The sequence below is a fragment of the Suncus etruscus genome, chromosome 13, assembly GCF_024139225.1.
Source record: "Suncus etruscus isolate mSunEtr1 chromosome 13, mSunEtr1.pri.cur, whole genome shotgun sequence".
In the NCBI taxonomy this organism is placed as follows: Eukaryota; Metazoa; Chordata; class Mammalia; order Eulipotyphla; family Soricidae; genus Suncus; species Suncus etruscus.
The window spans coordinates 27,468,648-27,495,895 of record NC_064860.1 but is presented as its reverse complement, the minus strand read 5'-3'; the positions used below and the strand labels follow the sequence as shown (position 1 = coordinate 27,495,895).

Below are 27,248 nucleotides of genomic sequence, written 5' to 3'. Positions count from 1 at the left end.
TTAGGCGAATGGGAAATAAACAACCCATAAAAGGTTCCCTGGAAAGGTAGATCTACAATCATCTAAGAGCGGGGTTGGCTATGGGAAAGATTTCCTGAGAATTTCTGGAGAAGAAATGGTAACATCTCAATGCAGAGGAAAGAAGGGTGCAGATGATGGGAGTTTGCAAGAAACAACCTTGTAGCCTGCAGAGGGGGGCGGCGACAGGTAGGAAAGATGACCGCGGTCCTTGGGGACCTGGGGCGGAGCAGGAAAGAGCGCATTGCGGGAGGCGGAGCCTTTTAGAGCGCCCAGGTGTAGAAGAACCGCAAGGTACCTGCCGGTCGGCCTGAATCCACCCTCCCTCCGCCAGCGCCGAGTGACGGGAAATAGACAGCAGGCATTACCTGGGAAAGTGACTTGTCCTGGAAGAGCTGTCGATGAAGGCAGATTGGAGCTCTGGGGCCTCTGAGCTGAAAGGGGCCAGAGAGGGGCGAACATGATCCTGGAGCTGCCTGCACCTTGCCTGCTGCTCTTCACCTGGCTCCCAGCAGGTGAGCCCTGGGGAACTGGGCGCCCACTTGGCCTAAAGAGACCGGAGGCCATTGTCACCTGGTCTCTTAGAGCTGCCTGGAGCCGCCCACCGGGCAGGGAAGCAGAGGCCAGGCTCGCACTTGGGTGACTCTTGGCACTGAAAGCAGGAGGTGCGGGCAGTGGGTCGAGTTTCTGCTTGTGGGAACTTGTTTTCCTTTGCAACAGGTGCCTCTGAGACAGAAATGCAGAAGCTGACTTCCCCTCCCGAGGCCTTCTTGGTCTCTAAGCTGACTTGGGAAAAGCTTAACACCACTTTAAAAATTCCCAATTGCCTTTTCCTCTCATCCCGTACAACCATATCGGCTAAGAAATGCGTTCATTTAGGTTTGAGAGAGAGAGAGAGAGAGAGAGAGAGAGAGAGAGAGAGAGAGAGAGAGAGAGAGAGAGAGAGAGAGAGAGAGAGAGAGAGAGAGAGAGAGAGAGAAGAGACAGACAGAGACAGACAGAGACAGACAGAGAGAGACAGAGAGAGACAGAGAGAGACAGAGACAGAGAGACAGAGAGAGACAGAGAGACAGAGAGAGAGACAGACAGACAGACAGACACAGACAGAGACAAAGCAGAGACAGAGACAGAGAGACAGAGACAGAGAGAGGAGAGAGAGACTTGATGGTGACAGAAAACATAAAGGACCACACGTATTTGACTTTTGCAAAATAGTCTAAATTATATTGAACATTCCTTAATATAATGAGGGCACATTATAATTGTCCAAAACCCGACTTTATAAAATAATAATTAAATAATAATTCATAAAATAATAATAAAATCTCAGGCTTGCAGGACCTGAGATCTGTACTTGTACCTGTACCTATGCCTCATGGTTTACCAAACCAGAAGTCCCAGAATCCCCCAGACACTGCAAGGGTCAGTCTAGTTGACTGAGAATATGTTATGATGATTGCCTGTCATTCTTTATGTTCTTCAAAGTTGACCGGGACTTTATTTCCTTTCTTTTGGGAAGTGATGCCCCTCAGAAAGAAAGGGTTGATTCTTGATCTAGGTTCTTGATCTTAATCTAGGATCTGCCTCCATTATCAGGCATATGTAGCATTCCTGCAAGTTGAAGGGTAAAGCTAGTGGTGTTTGCTTTAGCCTGGACCCAGAGCCCAGTTGAGGTCTCCTGAGTCCAGGATAGGAATGATTCTCCACACTTCACACATAAGCCAATAATACCACATGGAATGACAATTCTAGGTCACAGGGCAACATTCTCTTACTGTTCTGTATTTTTGTTTGTTTACATTGGGACTATACCCAGTAGTACTCAAGGGCTGCTTTGGTTTTAGTATTTGATAGTTATTCCCAGTGGTGTTTGGGGAACCAAGATCCAGTCTAGTGCTCCTACATGTAATCATGGACTCTCACTGTATGTGCCATCTTTCTGTCCCCAGGAAGCTGGCTTCTTTACCAAATAATTTATCAAATAATAATCCTTCTTCCTTCGGACATTTTTATGTTATGTCTGAAGTGAACTCCTAAACACATTTTTATGTGCCAGGAGAAAAATTGAGATTCAGCTATTCTCATTCCAATAACTTGAGGGAAAATAGCTATTTTTGCAGCTATTCCCCCCCTAAATATGCTTAACAAGTATAAATACAGCTATAGTGAACTATTTAATGTATATGTAGACCTTGCAATCTCTGTGTTTGAGTGACTAATGAAGGCACCAAACTGCTGAAAACTATAAAGAAATGGGTGATGATTAAAAAAAAAAAGTATCTACATTTTTGCAAGGATTAAATAAAATGATGGTGTTAAAGCATTTAATATGCTTTTGGAATGAAATGAGGATTAAAGAAATTCTCAGCCCTAATGATGATAGTGGTAGTGATGATTCCGATTCAAGTAGGACTTTTCTTGAGGGGAGGTGACTGGGGCTAGAAGTGGAGCCGAGGTCAGCCACAAGGCAAGTATCTTAACCCTTGTATGACTTACCTAGTTCTTCAAGTAAGATTTTATTTATTTGATTTTGCTTTGGAGAGTAGAGGTGGAGGCTCAGATATACCCCCCGTTGTGCTGAGGTCTTAATTTTGCTGTATGGCTAAGAATCATTTCTGTGAATCATGTCTGGCGTTGGGAGTTGGAACTAGGGTCCTCCATGTCCAAGGTAAGCACTTTAATCTCTGTATTATCTTTACAACCCCAGTAGGATTATTTTTTTCTTTTGAAGCTAGCTTCAAACAATTTATGCTTTCCCCCACTCCTCCTCCTCCTCCAACTAAGAAACTAAAGTTCATGTAGTCAGAGGACCACCAGGTTGTAATTTGAGATTGCTTGCTCTTAACTAATTGTGACTTTGGAGGAATTTCGAAGCTCTGTTTTTAAAAAGGCGAAATTTCTACAGGTCCTGCCCCTCTAGACCTTTCCTCCCCCTAAGAAAATCAACTCTGACTGAATTTTGATCCAGTTCTGATGTCTAAAACGGGGCCAGCACTAGATTCCTCCCCATTGTCCCTTCTGTCTTTTTTTTTTTTTTTCTTGTTTGTTAGTTTGTTTTTTGGATCATACCCAGCAGTGCTCAGAAATTGCTCCTGGCAGGCTCGGGGGACCATATGAGATGCTGGGATTTGAACCACCGTCCTGCATGAAAGGCAGATGCCTTACCTCCATGCTATCTCTCCGGCCCCATCCCTTCCTTCTCTTTTTAATTTAAAACATTTTTATTTATCTTTTTTGCTTAAAAAACTATAAATATTGGTTTCTCAAGGACATTATTCCTAAACCATACCCATCTCCAGTATACCCATCTCCCTCCCCTTCTTCATATCCACCCTTCCTCTCAACTCCTTCCCAATTCAATTGTGTCAGCTCCTGTGTTATGTCACCATTAACTCTTTGTTACTGCCTCACTATGTATCTTTAGGTACATAGTGAGATACACTATGTATCTACTTTAGATACACTATATGTATCTTTAGGTTTCACTTATTAAAGAAATCATTCTGTAATCTGTCCCTTTTATTCTGACTGACTTCACTTAGCTGATATCTTCTAACTCTCTCTGCATTACTGCAGATTGCAATTGCATGTTCTGCTTTTGTTGGGGGGTGGCATAATATCCCAAATTTCCTAAAATGTCTCTGAGATCAAATTGAAAACAAGCTTCCTCTCTACTTCTAGTATCTACCAAAGCAATGGTTTTAAAACTAGTTCCATAACTCCCAACAAATAGATTACATTGTAACGCATATACATCTGTTAATTTAAAAAAATAAAATATGAAAAAATATGGGTCAGAGAGATAGTTCAACTGACCAAACATGTGCTGTTCATGCAAGAGAAATGGCTTCAAACCTGACACTGCATGCATGAAACATTCCCTGAGCACTGATCCAGAGTATCTCCTCTAACCCAAAACTTCCAGATATGAACCCCTTCAAAAAAACAAGTCAAATCAAGTCAAAGGTTTACAGAAAAAGACCTTTGAGAATTTGTATCATGTGAGATAAAATAATAATAAATTAATATCAAATCTATTATTAAAATATGGCATTTAAACTAATAGGAAATGGCACCCAATTAAGAACTTAAATAGTAAAATCCACTAATATAACTTTCTCAAGGTCTCTTATAAAATATGATATGCACTTTGTAATAAATGTGTTCATTTTTATGCACTACCTTGTTCTTTTTCTAAAGAAGAATCAAGCAAACCTCTGATTAGCATTAAAGTTTCCCCAATTGCAAAGTATATGTCTGTAGTGAAATTTTGTCTGGTTGAGCACTCAGTATCCAGAGTGACTTATGTCTTTGAGGTCAGAGCGTGGGTACTAACACCATCCGTACCTAGGCTCTGTGCTATGGGGAGAATAGTTAACCAGAGTTTCATTTTTCTTGTTCTTGTTCATTTGTTTATAATTCTTCTAAGCTTGCTTCTTTAAGACATAATTTTTATCAGATAAGTGATCCATATGATGTAAACCATGAAGGTAAGTCTAAAATTAGTACCTGTAGCATTTGCATAATTGGCTAATAAGTCTAGTCAACTTCATTGAACCTCAAAGGTCATTCCTGGAATGGAAGTTTAATTCCCACCCTCAAAAGGCATGTGTCATTTGTTCTTTAGAGAAAAAATTTTAAGATCATAGTAGAGTGCTGATTTCTAAATGCACACAATTATAGAACGATCATTGGGAGGTGGGGTATGACACAACTGACTCTAAAGAACAATATTCTTAGAGAGCATCTTGACTTATAACTTTCACTCGGTGTTATGGAAGGTTAGAAGTATCATACCCTAAAAATGTAGTTGAATGAGATACTGAGTAAGTAAGGTACATATTTCCTAGTTGTTTTTTTTTTTTTTTACATTTTACTTTATTTTATAACCTGAAGTCATTGATTGGGGGCTTGGAGGACATCATAAAAAGAATATTCTTTTTTTTTTTTGGTTTTTGGGTCACACTCAGCAGCACTCAGGGGTTACTCCTGGCTCTATGCTCAGAAATCGCTCCTGGCAGGCTCAGGGAACCATATGGGATGCCGGGATTCGAACCACTATCCTTCTGCATGCAAGGCAAATGCCTTACTATCTCTCTGGCCCCAAAAAGAACATTCTTAAGAATGTTAAGGAAGATCTTATAATTAAGGAAAACCTTAATTATATATTGTCTTTCTCCAGGTTCTATTTATGTTGCTGTTTTGTTTTTAAATAATATGTAAATTTTAGAGTAAAGTAGGATTATAGAATTATAACATAATCTTGATGCCAAATTCTGTTGCTTAATATTAGAATTAACCACTTATTTTTAGTCCATATGTTATGCTTTATAGTAGCCTACTTTTAACATTTGTGCTTCAGTCTGCACCTTTCTTTCTAGTTCCAATAATTTTTTCTGTCCAGATCAACCTATCTGGGCTAATCATTAATCCTTTCATTTTAGTTCAATATCTAAGAAATCTCCATTAGGTCCACATCCTTATAAGATTGGTTTTATTTCTTGATTGAAATTCAATTATCATTCATTCTGGTCTCACTAACATAGTCAGTCTTGTTCCAACTAATAAGAATCTGTTCTTATACAGATATGCCTCCCAATTTCCTTGCTTTCTTATACAGATATTCTATAAATGTAGCTTTCTGTAATTTCAGAACACTTAAAATTTATTCCAAGAAATAGGCTTGGCATGATATTCTGTGTTCCTTCAGTTATCAAATATTTAATGCAAAAATTTAATGCACATCCTGTTTATTAAATATTTAATGCAGTACTCAGGCATGCTGGCAAACAAAAACAGACATCTCAGGTGCCCTGGTACAGATGGAATAAAGGTAGTATATATGAATGTAGAAACACAACTAGGACAAGGATTTTAAGAACAATGTACAAGGTAGTACAGAGCTTATGTTAGTTGGAAATTGCTCATTTGGTTTGCTCTCCCAGAAGTTAAGTTAAGAGTGAAGACTGATCATTGCAAAGTGAAAAAATAGAATATTGGAGACTGTTGGGTAGAATCTCAGTAAGTAGGAAGATTGGGAAGAATATCAATGTGAGTGATTAAAAAACACTTACAGGGTCTCTGATGTAAATGAAATTAAAAGGATCAGTAGTGGGCCCGGAGAGATAGGACAGCGGTGTTTGCCTTGCAAGCAGCCGATCCAGGACCAAAGGTGGTTGGTTCGAGTCCCGGTGTCCCATATGGTCCCCCGTGCCTGCCAGGAGCTATTTCTGAGCAGACAGCCAGGAGTAAGCCCTGAGCACCACCGGGTGTGGCCCAAAAACCCAAAAAAAAAAAAAAAAAAAGGATCAGTAGTAAAATTTGATAAATTTCTAGCAGTTTCTGAACAATCCTATAAAACAGCCATAAAAGGAAGTACCTTATGTATGACTTGTATATTGATGTGTTCCATCAAAAAAGTTTTAATATTCTGATTCTGATTCAAGATTCAAGATTCCGAGCAATATATTGCTAACATATTACCACCATCTGAGGTAGTACCTGACTCTAAGCAGGTTTGTAATAAAGGAATGAATAAGTGACCTCTCAAGACAACTGAGTCCATAGAAATTTGTCATTCTGGTGAGACTCAAATTTGCATGTGCTCTGCGATTAGCATGAGGGTACATGGATGAGTCACTGACCTGAGTGAGTGACTTTGGGAAACCCCCAAGTATCTGCCTCTCAACCAGGTCTGTAATCTTCTGCCCCTGATAACCAAAGAAGTACCAAGTTCACACCACCTAGCTCACTAATTTTTTCACCTAGTAGTGGTTAAAAAATTTTAAATATTGTTACCTTCCCCTGCTGGAAAGATTGTGGGGGAAGCATTGGACTGTCACATACTATTCATAGGAAGATAAATTTTCATGAAATATCTATTAAAACATAAAATCTTGATTCTCTTTGACTCTCTCAGCAATTTCACTTGGAAGTAACTTTCACTTTATGTAAAAACATAAATGTGAAAAATTTTATACAAAGATACAATTCATTGCAGTATCATTTGTAACAATGAAAATCAGAAACAATCTAAATGTTTATCAATAGGAAATAGGCAACTAATTATAGTTCATCTAAGAAGTGACCCACTAAAAACTTCATATATACTGATATAGAATACAATGATACATTATTAATTTGAAAAAATATTGCAGGGAAATGCACACAATATGATACATTTTTTTTTAACAATAGAGCATTGAAAAGACTTGAGAAATAGCTCAAATAGTCAGTTACTGAAAAGCATTTAGTAAGCATTGGGTCAATCCCAGCACTATATGAAGCAATATGAGTAACCAGCACTATAGAAGCAATTCTGAACACCACATCAGTAGACCCTGAGCACACCAGAGAGAGCCCCAAAACAATAAACAAAATCTAAAAAGCATACAAAAAGACATGGAGGCATATACATGAATTTTCATCAGTGAGACCTCTGGAAAATAAAATTTGTAGTGACAAGGAGTAACTATTTTTTACTTTATTTCCTATTTTAGTGTTTAGTTTCTTATTAATATTATACTTATAAATAAAGAGGCCAGAGTGGCGGCACAAGCTACCCTAAAACGGACCATGGTTCAATCCCCTGGCATCCCATCTGGTCCCCCAAGCCAGGAGTGATTTCTGAGCGCAAAGCCAGATCACGGGGTATAGCCAAAAAACGAAAGAAAAAAAAGGGAAAGGTATTATATCTATAAAATGGTTATAATATATTTATGTACGTCTTATATTTGTGACTATTCTATAAGGAGATAAACCTTCCACCATTAAAATTTAGGTGGAGAGTGTGGTGGGCTACACCTAATGGTACATAAGTTTTACTCTTGGTTCTGTGTTCAGAGATCACTCTTTTTTTCTTTCTTTCTTTTTTTTAAATTACATTCTTATATATTTCAAATTAAAAAACCAAAAAGTGGAACAATTCTATTGTAATCACAAAATGAAAAATAAAATATATGGGAATGAACCTAAATGTCAAACTTTCAATTTATTTTTTGTTTGTTTGTTTTTGTTTTTTTTATAATGTCTTTATATGAACATCGTGATTATAAGCATGATTGTAGTTTAGTTTCAGTCATACAAAGAACATTCCCCTTCACCAGGTGCAACATTTCCACCACCAATGTCTTTTATCTCCCTCGTCCCCACCCCCGGCCTGTATTCAAGACAAGCATTCTCCTTCTTCTATTCATAAACATTGTCATGGTAGTTGTTAGTGTAGTTATTTTCCTAACTGCACTCACCACTCTTTGTGGTAAGCTTCATATTGTGAGCCAGTCCTTTTGGCCCTCATCAGAGATCACTCTTGAGGATTTTCAGGAAGCCATATGTGATGCTGTGGGTTGAACCTAGGTTGACCTTTTGCAAAGCAAGTGCCTTACCTACTGTATTATCTCTTTGGCAATTATTTTTTCCCCATTATCCTCTCCCATTAGAAAATTTCTTTTGGAGGCAGTTGGGACTGGAAACAGAGTAGGTGCAGGAATTTGAAGTGTGAGCTTAAATATAGCTTTGCTGTGTGATTTTAAGTCAGTTACTTAATATTTCTCAGGACTTTTCATTTATCTATAAAATTAGGATGAGAATTAGCTTTTTTCACATGGATTTTTATAAAAGTAAAATGAGCAACTATACAACAAAGCACCCATTATTATGAGTAACAGCATACATAGTAAGAGCTCAGAATCTATACTGAGTTAGTCACATGCTTCATTCACCAAGAGCTTAACAATATTGACTTGTACACACCAGACATTTGTTAGCAGTTTACTTATAAATGTAATTCCTCCCCTATCCCACCTGTCTCACTTTCTCCCAATTTATTCATTTATCTTTCCCTTCGTCTCCATTCTTTTTTACTCATTCTTGCTATCAGTGCTTCTTTCATTGGTTACTTTTATATTTGCACTGTTATCTAAGGAAATATAACAAGTACTGAGGGCAAATATACCTGGGGAGATACGTTGCTCAGACTAAACTTTGATAGAATTAATCATGTGTACTTTTGTTAACCTGGCCCATAGAGCAGAGTTCCCTAGTACCACAAAAACATTCAGGAAACAGAATTTTTTTCATGATTCAGTGCTAGCTTCTTTCCTCTTGCTGGGATGGAGTTCTCCTTCCCTTTTACCTTCTAAGCGGGACCCTTTGGGACAGTGGGTAGAGTTCCAGATAAACTAAGTAATCTAAAGTCAATCTAATCTGATTATTTTAAACACACCTACCTGAAAAGGTATCTCTAAGTATAGATGGTGAAACAACTAAGGTGGAAAATAGCTTATAAAATAAATACCTATCCAGGCTGGTTGGCTCTTTCTCTCTTTGCATATTCACCTAATGGCCAGACTGTAGAACTGGTAGGGTTTATGTACTCACAGATGGAAGAATTACATAGGGCTCTTAACATCCAGACAGGGACTAGGTACTGAGCACAGATTTTTATCTTATCTCTTTTTCTGTTTCTGTTTCTTTGTTTCTCTCTCTCCCTCTCCTTTCTCTCTTTCCTCTTTCCCTCTCTCTCTTCTCTTTCTCTCTCTCTCTCTCTCTCTCTCTCTCACACACACACACACACACATACACACACACAAACACACAACTGGAGACTAAGGAAAGCCAAGATGACAGAGAATCAGTGGGATATAGTCCTAAATAGGTCCAGTGACAATATTTTAGATTAGAAAAACATACACTGGATAGAGATTGGTGTAATAACAAGACCAGGTCATCACTCTGGGGCAAACAGAATGTTGTAGGGACAAGACCAGATCATTATATTCTGGAGGCTACAGGATCCAGAGAGAAAGATGAGATGAGTGATTCATATACAATATGAAGCCATCTATTTGAACTGCATAATACATTTTAACTGCTTTTGTTTGTTTGTTTGTTTGTTTGTTTTTGGGCCACACCCGGCGGTGCTCAGGGGTTACTCCTGGCTGTCTGCTCGGAAATAGCTCCTGGCAGGCACGGGGGACCATATGGGACACCGGGATTCCAACCAACCACCTTTGGTCCTGGATCAGCTGCTTGCAAGGCAAACGCCTCTGTGCTATCTCTCTGGGCCCACATTTTAACTTTTTAAGTATCTATGTTTTGCGTGCAAATCTTTCATGCAAGTCTCAGGAATCCACAACTATAGGGGGGAAATCCACTTTTGTATTAACACTTTACATGGAAAAGAGTAGAAATGTCATCCAGTCCTCTAAAAACAGTTCTTAGTTTTAAAAGAAGTTTTTCACCTTCTCTATGCTGTATGCTTAATATGTTCTAAATCTTCCTTATCACCATGGTTCTGCAGGTTCATCCTAGAATGAATAAGTAAGTATACAGAGATATACATATATTTAGAAAGAGATGCCACTTTGTAGGAAAGACACCCTTTTCCCTTGGCATCTACTTCTTTCACTTTAATGTGGAACAGTAGTCCCCACTCTGCACAATAGTGTAGTCTTGGAAAGTACCTCATGGTGGGAAAAAGAGAACCTTCTTCCCTTTCTCTCTTTCCCAAGAGCTTTTATATCTCATCTAATATCTTTTTTTTTCTACTCTCAAATGACAGGACTCTCCTTTCTTCCTCTTTCAGAGAAGTAAACTGAATGGGTTTGCCAAGGAACAAACTTTATAGCTTTCAATGAATTAACTAATTTTGCAGAGAAGTCAGTAATGATAGTTAATATATAGGTATTATTTTAGTTCTTCCAAAATGCTTTTATGTAATGGTCTAGTTATTTTAAACTCTCAAGGTAAACAAAATAAAAATAATAAAAAAAAGTAATTGAGTAGATTCCAGGCTCTTTTCTAAATATTGAACATTTCTTATTTAATGCTCACTACTGCCCTACTGTGCAAATATTATAACCATCTAAATTTTATGTATAAAGGAACAACTGTAGTTTGGAATTTACTTATCCAGGTCTTTTAGCTGGTGAGGAGGAAGAAACAAAATTCTAACTCAGAAAGTGAAGCTACAGAATGAAAAATTTCAAGATAAAAATGATAAGACAACTAGGAAATTAGGTGACAATATATAAGACAGCAAGAAATGCTGGAAAATGGAGGGAATTTAAAACTAAAAGAAAATTTAAGAATTTGGATGAAAATGATTAAAACCAGGCATCTATAAGTAGTATGTTTATCTTTTGTAAGATGCTAATATTTTAATCCCGGATCTGCTACCTTTGTATGTTCTTGACAAACTTACCTACTTTGTGTTGTGTATACCTGAAGAGGTTAGTTTTACAGAGAAGTTGAAGATTAAAGGAAAAGAAAGATGGAAATTAAAATTGTTTTGCTTTTTAAATAAGGTGACCTGCTTTATCCCTTATCTCTTTCTCTAAGACAGAAAATTCTGCTTTTTTAGCATCAAACCCAACTTCCACGTGAAAGGTCAAGTTTGCTTGGGCAAAGATTGGTGTTAGCCAGACCCAAATTCAAATTCTGAAGTTGAAAGGCTGTGGTGTATAGTCTCTGACCTTTTTTCCTCAAATGTCTCTGCAGGTTTGTTCCTATACAGAATTTTGTGAGGATTAGAAACAATTCATACACATTTTTTTTGGCACACAGTGTATGCTGAAATCCAGTCACAACTGTGTGGGAAGAAGTTTTGCAGGTTATCCAGTATTCTTTGTTCTGGGATACACTCTTCTATGTGTCTGTAGTTGCTGGACCTCCTTTTCATTCCCCCCTCAACCCCCCTCCACCACTGTGGGACAAAGATTTGAGAGTGTGAGAGGTACAGTGGAGTTGCCAGTTCCCTGAGGAATGAGCTCAATATGTTTTGTAAACCTTTGAGGGGAAATTGTTATATTTCAAGGTTTGAAATTTACCTGAGGGATGAAACAGAAGAGAGGACAAATAAATAGTATCCACATAGTGCTGACGTTAGAAAAGGTGAGTTGAGTCACCCCAGGGTTTTTTTTTAACCATGAAAACCAGTATTCATGAAAGGAATTGGATATTCAAACTGATCACTCTTACACACATTCTCCTCCCTTACGGTGTCAAATTCAGCAATCTTCAAAGCTAGCCGAAAGCAACTTAAGACTCAACCCAAATTCCCTTCTCTCACCTCTAGCAGAACTGCCCTTCCCTACCTCCAAATGCTCTACCTTCAGATAAATAATGTTGACAGCAATCTCTTGAATAAGCTGCTAAAATGAATTATCTGCTATCAAAATAAGGAACATATAAGTTATCAAAGTGACAGTATATATATACAGTATACATATATAGTATCAAAGTGACAGTACCAATTTTATATTATTTTATATATTATCTTTTAATTTTAAGTTAATAACAAATGCTTTATGTCTTGACAGGCACAAGCACTGTTTAGAAGCAGAATCTTGACCCTCTTAGAAAATGACCACAAAGAAGCTACTTATTTTATTCCAATCTCTAATTATTTTTTTTCTGTTCATAAAATGGAATTCTTTATTTCCAAAGATCCCATTTAGTATGTAAAATAAAACATTTGGTGTGCCTTGTGAACTGAGGATTTTGTTTAGACTTCAAACCAGCATTTCCTTCTATTCCAATCCCTACCATGTAATTGAACAAAACAAGTTAGCATTCACATTGGTATCCTAGTCATTGTAAGAATATTACACAGAACTCCTTCAGTTATATATCTACTGGGCAAATGCACCAAGGTCTACTTTAGGAGAATTCTGAGCTAAATTAAATAAATTATTTTTTAAATTAAAGGGAGTAATAAATGTAGTGAAGTAAGAACATCATAAACTGATTATGAAATAATACTTGCTGGGTTTGAGACTCTGTTCAGTCTCTTCCATACTACTGGACTAATTTCCAAGAATCTATAGCTACAGTTATTTTTCCCCCCAACTATTCATTTTAAAATGATGTTCTTTCCATTCGCAGCTAAATAAGGAAGTTTTCCACTCAAATTGCACCCTATTCCTTTTCTTCAGAAAAGCCTTCAGTGCTGAATTAACAAAAAGACTGGAATGTGACTACCCCATATTCCCACCTCCTATCACCACCACCAGCCCTATCTGATTTATCTTCTGTCTCCCAGAAAAGCCAGAGATACCAGTTAATATTGTTTGCCCTTTATTCCCAGGGTAACTGCCCTTCCCAAGAAGTCTTGACTCACTCTTTTCTTACTCTCTCTGCATGGTAAATTTCTCTATATTCCCTCCACTTCTCATGTGTAACCTTAACCCTACCTGATTCTAGGAATTTGATTTAAATCTCTTGATTCTGCAAAGCCTTCCTCTCCCACAGACCTCCCCCCCCCAACACTTCTACACAGCCCTCATGACTATCACATTACACCCTAACATTGGAGATGGTTTGCGTCATTTCTGGGGGTCAGCTTCTGATCTGGCAACATTCTGTTCTGAACGTGTTGAAAGAAGATGCATCACCATGTGTTTCTGTCCATTGAAGCAGGCCTGCTCCCCTACTCTGAAAAAGGAGGGCTTGTACATGTTTTTAAGGCAGCTCTCTTTGAGATCTTAATTTTAGAGAACCTCACTTTAATCTTCTTTTTGGAGGACTTCATTACGGAGGAAAAGTAGAAAGATATTCAGATACTATCACTAACTAATCAGGTGTCAGGCATTATGTCAGGCTCTGGAGGTGGATTACCTCATCGCATTCTTGCAAGAAATTTATTATTATAATCTCTACAAATAACTGAGGAAATAGTCTCAAGGAAAAAGAATAACTGATCTAATTTCCAGATAAATAGAAAATGTTAATTTGAATCTGTTTGTGGTGCTGACTCAACCCCCACCAGAGAAAAATATGTTTTCCATGTACTTATGTGAAGTGGGGGAGAGAGAGGTGACAATGTCAAAGGAAATCTATTGTTTTCCTCTCTATTCATCTCAGTCACCAGAGGAAGTGACTGCAAAATTTAGAACTGGTGTGTGTCTGCAATGATCTGCCCAGCACAGTTGCTCATTCTGCCAGCCCCAAGTGACAGCTATACCTGTTAAGCTGTACTTTAAGTCCACTTGTTCTGCACAGTATGAGAGAACCAATTTCTCCAGGACCCATGAACTTAGGCTGGAGCTAAGAATTGTTCTTTCCAGGGAAGAAAAGTCATTCCCAAAATGTAGCCATGCTTTTCTGATCTGACGACTTGCCTCATAGAAGAGTTTCAGGAGGATATGAATAGTGAAGTAAAATGTTTATTGGGTAAATAAAGGGGATGAAGGAGAGAGAGAGAGATTTAGATACATTCTTCAAGAAAGAACTAAACTTGTCCAAAATGGAAAGAGCCAGTATACGTCCCAAGCATGAACATGCAGGCAGATTATTTGCCCCAAGTAGGGAAATCCACATGAAATTATGAAAATATACATTTGAAAGAAGAGAGATGTGAGCAGCATAGGTGTGTGCCTCTTCCTCTGACAAGTTAGTTTAGATATAATTTTCCCAAACTGTATTCCCCCTGTCCATTGCTAGGGTGATTGCTAAGATCTTGGAGCGGCTGATAAATTTTGGATCTTCTTTACGTGGCCTTTGTACTAGCTGTGGAACCTCTCCTTCCAGGGCCTTCATCCACTTCTCTTCTTAGGAAACCTGGACTAGAATGTTACATCTCAGTAGTTTTCTGGATCTTGAAAGGACCTTTTGTATCAAAGTCCTTTGTGCCTTTAGGCTTTTTTATGTTTCAGATAGTATTTTTCCAAAAGGGCAGTATCAGAGCTCCTTTCTCTTCATGACTGCAAGAAACACAAGATTTATTTGCTCTGACTCCATAACCTAGGTTTTAAAATCTAGTCTATGCCAGTGGTTTTGAAAGAATGGTGCTCAGAACACTAGTATCAGTATCTCTTGGAACTTTGTTACAAATCTAAGTTCTGTGTATCATAACTTACATGCTGTAAATTTAACTTTGTGACCCTCCTACAGTACTACCTCAAGGACTTGGACATAACTTTTTACTTGTACTGATTTATTCTCAAGAATGAGAGACTAGATCTATGAAATAATTGAACAAATACAATTTGGAATTGTGGAATTTCTCAAAAATTTCTGAAGGGGGACTGTAGAGGAACAAAAATCTACCATAAAACACAAAACTGTGTCTTGGGGAAAAAGTAACTTTGATGAGGAGCCCTGAGGAAGAATAGAGATTACCTTTGAATTAATGTTTACAGAGTAACATTCCCCCATAAGAGACTCCAGGTGGTTTAATGCCCACACCACCAAATATGGCCCGATAGCTTCCCCTTGCTCCAAAATGATGGTATCTAAAACCAGATGGGTGAGTTCTATATTTTAATGTGTATGTTATCAATAAATTTCTGTTTTTTTTTAAAGCTCTTGGTCCTTACCTAATTCCTACTGAATCAGAAACTTCTGACAATGATGTGGGCTATTGCAAATCCTCCTGGAAGATCAAGCTTGTTTTTTTCATGTTATTATTTACACTAAACTTTTTGTGAGCTCTTCTATAACTCCTATAATTCCATATTTACATAGAAATATTCTAAATCACTACTGTGTGTGTAGTATGCAGACCTGGAGTCTTAAGTCTATCTGTGGTTTGGAGGATAAATAAAAAGCATTTAAAAAAAATACTCTTCATTCTTTAATTCTCAAATGCGTTGCTGTCAGATTATTTTTATTTCATTTTTCCTGTGCTTATGTTGGCCATATATACCTACCAATTCACCAAGTTATATACTCTTGGCCATTAATTCTATCATTTGTTTAACAAATATGTACTGAGTACCAAGGGGGTGACAGGCATAGCATGTTGTGTTTGCATGAACAGTGAATTAGCAGTAAGCCAAATGGGCCTTCTCAGAAATAGGGATAGAGAGATAGACCAAAAAGTATTTAAAGCTCTGGCTGAGATAGGGTTAGGCACTTGGGGAGAAATGAAGGAGGTCAATCTCCCTAACTTGCTGTCAGTAAAACCTTTTTTGCAGTTGTAGACCCAGGGATTGTATAGTGAGTAGCTAAATGAAAGGAAGGGTACAGCAGCTGAAAGATCCAAAATTCAGGAAGATCTGATCAATACAGTGGGCCTGGCATAGGAAGGACCAAAGCAAATTGTGTGGTCAAACCTCTGAGTATGAGGTGGACAAAAAAGAAATGAGGTATCAGAGAAAGAGAAAGGCTGAAGGCAAAGGTATGAAACTTACAGACCTGGTAACAGACATTGAACTCTATTCTTAGGGAAATGAGAAAATGCTTTAAGAGGAAATCTTACCATTTTATATATCTAACCTATTTATAAATGTTCAATATTGTCTTCAAGATCACATTGAGGGACCGTGGGCTCCATGGTAGTTGTTCTGGCTCTTTTTCTCCCAATTTTCCCTAGGTGTCTGTATAATCTCTGCCCCACACTCTGCCAGGTACCAGTCACTGAGAGTGGGTGAGAGCAGTCAACCAGACCATTCAGTGTTTTGCTCATTTGCATTGCTTTTATTATCCCATGAACAGAAATAGGTCACCCACCTCAGAGACCTGGCTGCCTTCACTATTATCTCCTGCTCTTGGTTGCAGGGTGCCTGTCCTTACTGGTGACAGTCCAACACACAGAGCGCTATGTCACCCTGTTTGCGTCTGTCATCCTCAAATGTGACTATACTACCTCGGCCCAGCTCCAGGATGTGGTGGTGACGTGGCGCTTCAAGTCCTTCTGCAAGGACCCCATCTTTGACTACTACTCTGCATGTAAGTGACCCCCATTTCTGGCAATCCTTGGAGGTTCTAGGAACTTTGTCCAGGAGAGTGTTGGAATTATTCAAGGATCACAAATCTTTAGGAGGAGAAATCACAAAACTCACTAAATACTGCCTTCCTATCCATCTTTATAGAAAAAAAAAAAAGCAGGATCCAACTCTATGAAGTACCTTATTCGATGTTCCTTTCTACTTCATTTCAAAATGTAATGTATTCTAAAAGGATTGATCTAAAAAATATATTTAAATCTGTACAGTCACTAAGTTAAAGACAGAACTGGTTCTGCCTCTTGGTCCATTCCTACTTGCCTAAAAACACACTGAATTGGGCTGCAGACCTGCCTCACATGAGACTTCAAAGAGAGGCACTTGGGAAAGTCTCTTAGACTGCAAACAGAGGCACTTGAGGAAGCACTTGTTGTGAACCTACCACCTATCTTTCTTTCTCTAGTCAGCCCTCTCAGCTTGCCATTTCTCAGTTGTCATAATATTGTCCAAGATGGAGAACCCACTCCTCCAGGCAGACTGCAGTTCTGCATATGTCTGATGCCCTCTTAAGCCAACCCAAGTCTTGCACCTTTCCTGGCATAAATGTCCTGCACTTCATTTTTTTTTTATTTTGAATGTTTTAATAAATAATTTCTTTCTTTCAACACCATGGTTACAAACATGTTCGTAATTGAGATTCAGTTGTAAAATGTACACTCCCTTCACCAGTGCAACTTTCCCACCATTTTTGTCCCCCCATTTCCCTCTTCCCCCATCGCTGTCTATCTTTGAGACAGGCGTTGTATTTCTCTATTGTTATCATGGCAGCTGCTAGAGTAGTTATTTCTCTAACTGCACTTACCACTCTTTGTGATAAGCTTCTTCACCTCTATTGTCTCTGGGTGTTATTATTATACTGTCTTTTTTTTTCTTAAATTCCTCATTTGAGAGAGACTATTCTGTGCTTATTTCTCTCCCTCTGACTTATTTCACTCAACATAATAGTCTCCAAATCCATCCATTTGTAAGCGTATTCATGACTTCACAGCTGCTTAATAAATATTCCATTGTATAGATGTATCACAGTTTCTTTAGCCACTCATCTATTGTTGAACATCTGAGTTGTTTCTAGATTCTAGCTACTGTAAATAGCACTACAATGAACATAGAAGTGCAGAGGGAATTATTGTATTGTGTTTTTGTGTTCTTAGGTTATATCCCTAAGAATATAGCTGGATCATACGGGAGCTCAATGTCCAGTTTTTAAGGAATATCATTATTGTTTTCCAAAAAGGCTGGACTAGATGGCATTTCCACCAGCAGTGACTAAGAGTTTCTTTCTCCCCACATCCACACCAGCAGTAATTGTTCTTGTTCTTTGTAATGTGTGCCAGTCTCTGTGACATGAGATGGTACCTCATTGTTGTTTTGTTTTGCATCTCCCTGATGATTAGTGATGTGGAACATTTTCTCATGTGCCTTTTGGCCATCTGTATTTCTTCTTTGAGGAAATGTCTATTCATTTCTTCTCCCCATATTTTGACAGGGTTAGCTGCTTTTTTATTCTTGTTAAATTCTGTCAGTTATGATATATACTGTGTATATCTTAGATATTAGTCTCTTATCTGATGAGTGGTGTGTGAATAGTTTCTCCCATTCCATAGGTGACCTTTATACCCAAGTTACTGTTTCCTTTGAAATGCAAAAGCTTCTCAGTTTAATGTAATCCCATTTGTTTCTTTCTACTTCCACTTGTTTGGACAGTGGTTTTTTCTTCCTTGACAATGCCTTTAGTTTCAATGTCATGGAGTGTTTTGCCTACGTTTTCTTCTGTACACCTTATAGTTTCAAGTCTGATGTCAAAATCTTTAATCTATTTTGATTTGACCTTTGCATGGTGTTAGTTTGAGGTCTAAGTTCACTTTTTTGCATGTGACTGACCAATTGTCCCAACACCACTTTTTGAAAAAGTTTTTTCTTGCTCCATTTTGCTTTCTTGCACATTTACCAAAGATTAATTGATCTATGTCTGAGGATCATTCTTTGAATATTCAAGTCTATTCCATTAATCTGAGGATCAATCTTTATTCCAGTACTGTGTTATCCTAATAATTATTGTTTTGTAGCACAATTAAAAGCTGGGGAAAGGGATGCCTCCTATCTTCTTTTTCCTCAGGGTGGCTTTAGCTATTCTTGGCTGTTTATTGTTCCAGATAAATATCAGGAGTGTTTGATCCACTTTTTTGAAGAATGTCATGGGTATCCTTAGAGGAATTGCATTGAATCTGTACAATGCTTTGGGGAGTATTGCAATTTTAATGATGTTAATCTTCTCAATCCATGAGCAGGACTTATGTCTTCATTTCCTTGTGTCTTTTATTTCTGAAAGAAAATATTTTTTTTAAATTTATATTTGAACCAATAGTTTACTTTGTATAGGTCCTTCACTTTTTTAGTTAGGTTAACTCCAATGTATTTGAATTTCTGTGGTGGTGTTGTGAATGGAATTATTTTTTTTAACATCTATTTTTCCTCTATCATTATTTGTGTATAAGAAGGCCACTGACTTTTGTGATGAGGCATTGGGTTCTATTTGCTAGGATTTTGTTAAGAATCTTTGCATTCGTGTTCATCAGGGATATTTGTCTGTAGTTCTCTCTTTATCTCTCTGTGTGTGTGTGTGTGTGTGTGTGTGTGTGTGTGTGTGTGTGTGTGTGTGTGTGTGTGTGTGTGTGTGTGTGTGTGTGTGGCATCTCTGTCTGTTTTTGATATCAGGGTGATGTTAGTTTCATTAAAACTATTTGGGAGTGTTTATGTTTCTTCAATTTCCTGGAAAAGCCTGAAGAGTATAGGCAGTAGGTCCTCTTGGAAGGTTTGAAATAATTTATTAGTGAATCCATCTGGGCCTGGCTTTTTGTTTTTGGGAAGATTTTGATTACCATTTTAATTTCTTCAACAGTGAAGGCTCTTTTGAAATATGCTATATCATTGTGGTTCAAATTTCAGAGGTTTTAAGAGTCCAAGAATCTATCCATTTCTTCCAGGTTTTCATGTTTTGTGGCATAGAGTTTCTCAAAGTAGTCTCTGAATACACTTTGAATTTATGTAGTAACTAGTAACCTGCCCATTTTCATTTCTGACTTGATTGATTGTTTCTCTCTCTTTGTGAGTTTTGCTAGTGGCTTATTGATCTTGTTTATTTTTTCAAAGAACCAACTCCTGCTTTCATTGATTCTTTCGGATTGGTTTTTGGATTTCCCATTTCTTGATTTATGCTCATAGTTTTATTATTTCCTTTTGTGAATGAATCATGTACATTGGAGAAGAATGTATATCTAGTTTTCTGGGAGTGGAGAGTCCTACTAGGTTCAATTTCTTCTATTGCTCCTTTCAGTGGTACTATATTCTTGCTAGGTTTCAGCTTCGTTGACCTATCAAGTGTTGACAAGGCAATGTTGAAGTCTTTCACTGTTATTGTTTTGTTATTAATATCTTCCTTCAAGTTTTTCAGTAATTGTTTTAAATATTTTGCTTGTCCTTCATTGGGTGCGTATATGTTTAGGAGTGTTACTTCTTCCTGTTGTACATATTCCTTAATTATTCAAGAAATGTCTGTCCTTGGCATTCCTTGACTAAGAAGAGTGTGGAGCCAAGGAGCGAGTCTTTGACTTGGATTCACTTTCTCACCTGGGTGCTGCCGTCATGACTTCTAGGTCCTAAAGCCTCTGGCTCTGCCTCCTGTGACCTCCTTTTCTCTGGAGCAGGTTCAACTGCTCTGGATTCCAAAAGCCCTACACTTTAATGTCAGCTCTGCTGTTTAGAACCTAGCAAACTACTTTGCATTTCATAAGAAACCCAGATTTCACTTATTTTTTTTGAACTATAATTAATGATTTTTAGGGTTTACTCTTAACTCTGTACTCAGGAATCACTTCTAGTAGGTCTCTTGGTACCATATGTAGTTTCAGGAATTGAGTCAGGATTAGCTGTGTATGAAGCAAGCACCTAATCCCTGTACTATTACTCTGTCCCCTCTTACCCTTAATTTCTATGGTTAATCTTGTAGTAGGTTTGAGAATAGGAACTGCATACCCTGATGCTAAGAAGGAAATGCCATTTCTGGTATAAAGAAATGGAAGGGAAACATCAGTTTATCTCTTTTAATCCTGACTAATTTCTCACAGCATGAACACCAAAATCTGTCTTTACTCACTGAGGCTGAATTTTATGGTTCCCTAAAGATTTTTAAATGGAAGCATTGTTTCTTGTTATTATTTTAGCAAAAGGGAAGAAGTGAGAAGGTAGGTCGTGAGGAATAGCAGCTGGCATTTGTAGTCTACCTAACAATCCTCAAACCTATTATCATTATTCCAATAATATGCAATTATAATTATTATTTATTAATATTCATGAAAATTAAGAATAGATATTATTATTAATATTCATATTAATATAGCAGAAAAGTAGCTGAATCCTGAGGTAAAAACATGGCAAGAAAAATTGGATGGAATTGTAGTCAAAATTTAAAAATGATTTTGGGGTCTGGAGATTTCAAGTGTGTTTCACTGGCATCTCCTGGGAGCTCCTTAGAAACAGAATATCAGCCCCACAGAATTAGAATCTTTGTGTTTAATAAGATTTCCAAGGGTGTAGAGGCTCAAAGAAGCTGGCCCAGTGAAAGCACTTTCTTCCCTAGGAACTCTATTGTGTTTGACTTAGTTTGTCCTCTTTCTTCAGCATACCAGGCAGCTCTCTCCCTGGGCCAGGACCCATCCAATGATTGTAATGACAACCAGCGAGAGGTGCGAATCGTGGCCCAGAGGCGGGGGCAGAATGAGCCCGTGCTGGGAGTGGATTACCGGCAGCGCAAGATTACCATCCAGAACCGTGAGTTGGGGGATTTGTCAGAGAACTCAGGCAAGGGTAGTGAGGTGAAGACCAAGTCTGGCAGGCTGAGTCATTGTGGGGATTTCCCCTTTTCTCTACTGTCAGTGTTTGAGGAGAATGGTGGATACATAGAATGACTTGAACCATCTTGAACCTACTTCTTTGCGGTGTGTTTCTACATCTAGTTTTAGATGTAAAAATCTTCCTTCGATTCAGAGATTAGGACTAAGACTAAGGTGTATTTCTGTTTCTTTAATCCTTTCTGTGAATTTCTTTTAGGAGCTGCTTTTGTTTCCCAAGGCATTCCTATTGCCATATCTAAGGAAATATAGGCTTCCAGATATGTGAACACCTCTAGAGGTTCATCACCCTCTACTGTATCAGAAAGAAGTTTGGTTTAGAATCAAAGGTCTTGTTGAGAGTCCCTTTGCTTCCATTCATTATATCAGGGACAGTAGCAGATCAGTTACTTTCTCTGACATCTTATGTCTCATCTAAAATACAAACCTAATGGTACCTTTCTCCCCACACTGAAGCTTTTTGGATATGAAATCTGGGAGCTAGGTCAAAAGCTTATCTATTCTTTGTGCCTATTATAGGAAATAGTAGCTTAGAGCCCTGGCTCCTCAGTCAGATGCAAGTGTTAGTTTTCTTTTTATCTTTACAAAATATGTAAACTTGGGGAAGTCCCTTCAACTTTTTTCAGCCTCAATTTCTTTTTTGGTTTTTGGGTCACACCCGGCAGCGCTCAGGGGTGTGAGCGCTCCTGGCTCTATGCTCAGAAATCACTCCTGGCAGTCTAGGGGGACCATATTGAATGCCTGGATTCAAACCACCATCCTGCATGCAAAGCAAAATGCCTTACCTCCATGCTATCTCTTTGGCCCCTCAGACTCAATTTCTATGAAATGAAATTTGCCATAGTGTTTACCTCCTAAAGAGTTGAAAGGACTAAATAAGATAATAGGTATAAAGTGCTAAGCAAACAGTAAGTAGATAGTGAAGTTTAGTTATGATTATTCAGCACACTTCTGGATAGAAATAATATCCCACATTCCAACCTTTTTTTTTTTTTTTTTTTGGTTTTTGGTGTTTTGGGCCACACCCTTTTGATGCTCAGGGGTTACTCCTGGCTATGCGCTCAGAAGTCGCTCCTGGCTTGGGGGACCATATGGGACGCCGAGGGTTCGAACCGAGGTCCGTCCTAGGCTAGCGCAGGTAAGGCAGGCACCTTACCTCTAGCGCCACCGCCCGGCCACATTCCAACCTTTTAATGCAGGATTTATTGGCACAAAACTCAAAGTCTGTTTCAATAATATTTATGTGTCATGTTAATTTTTTTTTGGTTAAACGGAAAAATAGAGGAGACTATATCCAGAATGCCACTCAGATTACCTGGGAACATCCATGTTAGGAAATTAGTAAGTACCCTAAAACTACTTACAATAGATCACCAAAAAAGCCACTTTAACAATTCTTCCTATCTTGTAATGTAAAATATTCAGTTAGAATAGTTAAGCTTTGGGGCCGGCGCGGTGGTGCTAGAGGTAAGGTGACTGCCTTGCCAGTGCTAGCCTAGCACAGACTGTGGTTCGATTCCCCTGGAGTCCCATATGGTCCCCCAAGCCAGGAGCGACTTCTGAGCGCATAGCCAGGAGTAACCCCTGAGCATCATTGGGTGCGGCCCAAAAACTAAAAAAAAAAAAAAAAAAAAAAAAAAGAATAGTTAAGCTTTGTCCTTTTGCATTTAATCCCCTGGTTCCCCACCTCAACCTCTGACACTTCATCCCTTGGTAATAACTGTACTTCTTTACCATCTCTAGGGATATACTCAAAGATGATCCCAGACTGGTCCTGATTTGTCCTCAAAGCTCAACATCTTTAGCTAACAAGTCTACTTAACAATTGAGAAAGATGAAAATCTCCACAGGTCCTTGCCTTGGATTTTTCTCTAATTTTTAGCAGGGTCATCCATCACATTCAGTGCCAATTGGTGATCAATTGGGATCAATTGGTGTCTTTTTTTCTCTCGGAAGAAAGGAACAGTTGAAGCTGAGGAGATACAATCAAGAATTGGAGCACATGCTTTGCTAATATAGCATTTTACTTCAATTTCTCTTTATACCTCCAGGCTTGTCTTGATTTCTGGAGCCTTTTTTCTAATAGTTTTATGCCCAAATTGCATGATTTGAGGTGACCCTGTTAAATTCATCATTGGAATTATTTATAATAGGAAGCTGAGTAACCAATCTCCTTACAGTGACATCACTGAAAAAAATCTTTATGTCTCCATAATATTTAGGGACATATTAATAATGAACAACCATCATTGAGAGGAAGTTTCCTCCCAATGTACTTTCAACATTCTCCCAAATTTGGAGTAAACTTGTTTCATGAAAACGTTGTGGGTTTGGAAAATTGTGAGTAGGAAAAAAGTGGTAAGGTTTGACGTAGAAAGAGAAGGAAATAGAAATTGAAGTTAGCTCCAATGTTGCATGATCTCACATTTTTGTTTCATTTCCTCAATAAATATTTCTTGTCAAATACCATTCAGAATTGCAAATATGACTGCAAGTTAAGCAGTAGCAACTTTCTATATGTGTGAATCTGAAGATGCCCTTTGGTCTATATTGCAGGTAAGATAGCAAGAGTATGGAGACTTCCCTATGGCCAGTAGCTGGACTTGAATAATCTTAGAACAAAGATGAGTTTTATCCTCTTTAGATCCCCTACATGTGTAAAATGTGTAAAATGGTATTGAATCCAAGGATCTTTCATTAACATTCACTGCATATGCTAAATTTGAAAAAAATCTACCATTGATATTTCAGTCTTAATGGAGTAGCATAGCACTTTGGTCTAATCAGAAATGAAATTGTTTCCTCTTCATTAAAATACTAGAAATTTGTCCTTACTTATTCAAGCTCATCTCATAATCAGTTCCTTTCAGACACATAAATAACTGCTTATCTTAGGTTTTTGGAGTATCAGTCTATATAGTGTGCCACCCATATTAGGCAAAAGAGTAGAATTTAATAGTGAAGATGATCAGCCTTGAGGCTGAACCATAGTTTTTAAATGACTTGTGCTAAGCATATTTTTGTGTTTTGAGAATAGTTCCTTTACCTCCTGATGGTTTTTTATATCTGAAATGTAGCTAATAGTTATTTGATTGCAAATAATAGCCAAAAATATTAGTTGCTTAAACAATAATGAAAATAGACAGTGAGATAAGTACTATGGATAGTTTGTTCCTTTGACCCCATCTCACTAAGAAAGTTGTCTTCTTTCTTCTGGCTCAAGAATACAACCATTAAATTTGTTTTCAGATAACAGAGTAAAAGAAAAATATTTTGATGAGAAAGGGTCAAAGCTATTTATTTTTTAAATATGGAACGCTTCATGAATTTGCATGTCATCTTTACACAGGAGCCATGCTAATCTTCTCTGTATCATTCCAATTTTAGTATATGTGCTGCCGAAGCAAGCACGTCAAAGCTATTTTTAAGAAAATTATGTGAGATGCACTTCTGTTTACTTCCAATACACCAGAAATGAGTCCCATGTCTATGTTCATCTTTGGGAAAAGATGGAAGACATTGACTTCATTCTGGGTGGCAATATACTTAGCCTCAAATTCTATAACTTGAGAAGAAAAGGAAGATATAAACTGGGAGACAACTAGTTATTTCTACCTCATGTTCTGATAGAGTTGTGGTAGAAATTAAGTGATGGGTCCAAATCCTTGTCCTGAGGGCTCAGCGAATGGTCACTTCTGCAATTATTATAACATTTGGAGAAAGATGAGAATCTAATGGAATAAATTAAGTCTTTCTATAATCAAAAGAGAACTTTTTGGGCTGTAGAAGAAATTCTAGGGTTTTGATGCGTCTATGGATCAGAAACTGTAGCAACCCTCCCCTGTAAGCACTGGTACTTTCTCCCTTCTTCCTGTCAGGAGCAGATCTTGTGATCAATGAAGTGATGTGGTGGGATCATGGAGTGTATTATTGCACCATTGAGGCTCCAGGGGACACATCAGGAGACCCAGATAAAGAGGTGAAGCTCATTGTCCTACGTAAGTGTTGCTGGAACATTTCATTTGATTGCCCTACTACAATGACACTTTCACATGTAGGGGATTAAAGAAAATAAGCAAGTCTAGGTTATTGTTGGATTTCCAAATTCTAGTTTTCTTACCAAACTAATTTCTTTTAAACAGTATTTTTTTAATTAACCTTAATTTGTAAACCAAGAGATCTATTTATTAGGTTACCAGAAGGATAGAGCTGGAAGCATATCCTTACATATTTAGTTCAATGCCTGTTCTGCTTTCTCCCTGCAGACTGGCTGACTGTGATCTTCATCATTCTGGGAGGCCTCTTGCTGTTGATGCTGATTGGAGTGTGCTGGTGCCAGTGTTGTCCTCAGTACTGTTGCTGTTACCTCCGCTGTCCCTGTTGCCCCACACGCTGCTGCTGCCCTGAGGAAGGTGAGAGAGATGGACAGGTAGTAGGAGAGGAGAATGTCTGTGAGTTTGTAGCCATTCCCAAGCAGATCAGCTTCACATGCCCAGTCAGATTCCTGGGTTCTTTCAGGTGCTTCTTAGTGCTCTTCTCTCTTAAAAATAAAGGTCCTCTAAACCTAGAAAAGTAATGCTAGGAGAAGCTATTGAGCCAAGTAGATGAATTTATGCCATAACACATCCTCCCCCTGCATAAGACCTCCTTCAGGTCTTATGAAAGTGTCTCCTCCACAGCCTTTATGTCCTGTGCTTCAGCATTTGCTCCTTAACTCAAAAGTTGTTTAAACATGAAGTGTCTGAAATGAGTGCTTGAATGACTGAGAGAGAAGTAACTCTTACAGATGACTTGAAAAGAATGGATGAGGAGAGAAGTATTGTCCTAGAGCAGTGGATTTTCACTCTCCCCCCAAATAGAAGAATCACCTAAAGGGGCCAGAGAGATGGCAAAATAAGTATGGTGCTTGCCTTCCATTTGGCCCATCAGGTGTGATTCCTAAGTGCAGAGACAGGAGTAACTTAGCATGACTGTGTGTGCCCTTCAATCCAAAGAATCACCTCTGAAATTTAGTTTTTGGATCCACATTCAGAGTTCTGATTTAATAAGTCTGGGTAAGTCTGAGACTTTGTGTTTCTCAAAATTTCCCACTTAATGCCATCTGGTTAGTGTGAGTGCCCCACTTTGAAAAGCTCTGATTTAGTCAAAAAAAAAATGTATCACAAGATTTGGCTCTAATGTAACCTGTATTTGGACTGCAATTTGACTCTTAAAGAGAATTATGATGCCATGTACATAATGAATGGCAAAGGGAAAAGAATACAAAACTATTCTACAAAGGTCTTCTCTTGAAAAACAGATGGAGTGAAATCAATTGCTTAAAGTGGAAATATTTTTTGCTTTCTTTAAATATATAACATTTTATAGGATGGAATACTAGTTGAAAATTTGAGAAATTCTGAAAAATACAATGACTAATCTGAAAACTCAGAAATAACTACTTTGTTCATCTTTGTCCATTTGAAAAAACATTTATCAAAAAAGGAACAGCAAGGAATTGCCTCTTAAGATAGAAACAAACCTTAGTCTACTGTGTTAAGGTCAATGGTCTAAGTCTGGTTTCAGGCCTCTGTTCTAAGCTAGCTGTCTTACAGGA

The 27,248-nt window shown here is 38.0% G+C and overlaps 1 protein-coding gene and 1 non-coding gene across 2 annotated transcripts in view; one reads left to right on the top strand and one right to left on the bottom strand.

Annotated features, from left to right (window-relative positions):
* The first annotated feature begins 465 nt into the window (after positions 1-465).
* The window catches only part of ILDR1 (immunoglobulin like domain containing receptor 1), a 43,203-nt gene continuing 16,420 nt past the window's right edge, over positions 466-27,248 (top strand). The window contains exons 1-5 of the mRNA XM_049785900.1: positions 466-533; positions 16,519-16,689; positions 21,423-21,572; positions 25,531-25,650; positions 25,918-26,064. Coding sequence (XP_049641857.1) covers positions 479-533; positions 16,519-16,689; positions 21,423-21,572; positions 25,531-25,650; positions 25,918-26,064 — 643 coding nt within the window. The 5' untranslated portion in view covers positions 466-478. The remainder of the gene's footprint in view (positions 534-16,518; positions 16,690-21,422; positions 21,573-25,530; positions 25,651-25,917; positions 26,065-27,248) is intronic.
* On the bottom strand, positions 24,957-25,063 carry LOC126026743 (U6 spliceosomal RNA). The gene has a single exon (XR_007501964.1). It is a non-coding gene; the product is annotated as a U6 spliceosomal RNA (small nuclear RNA).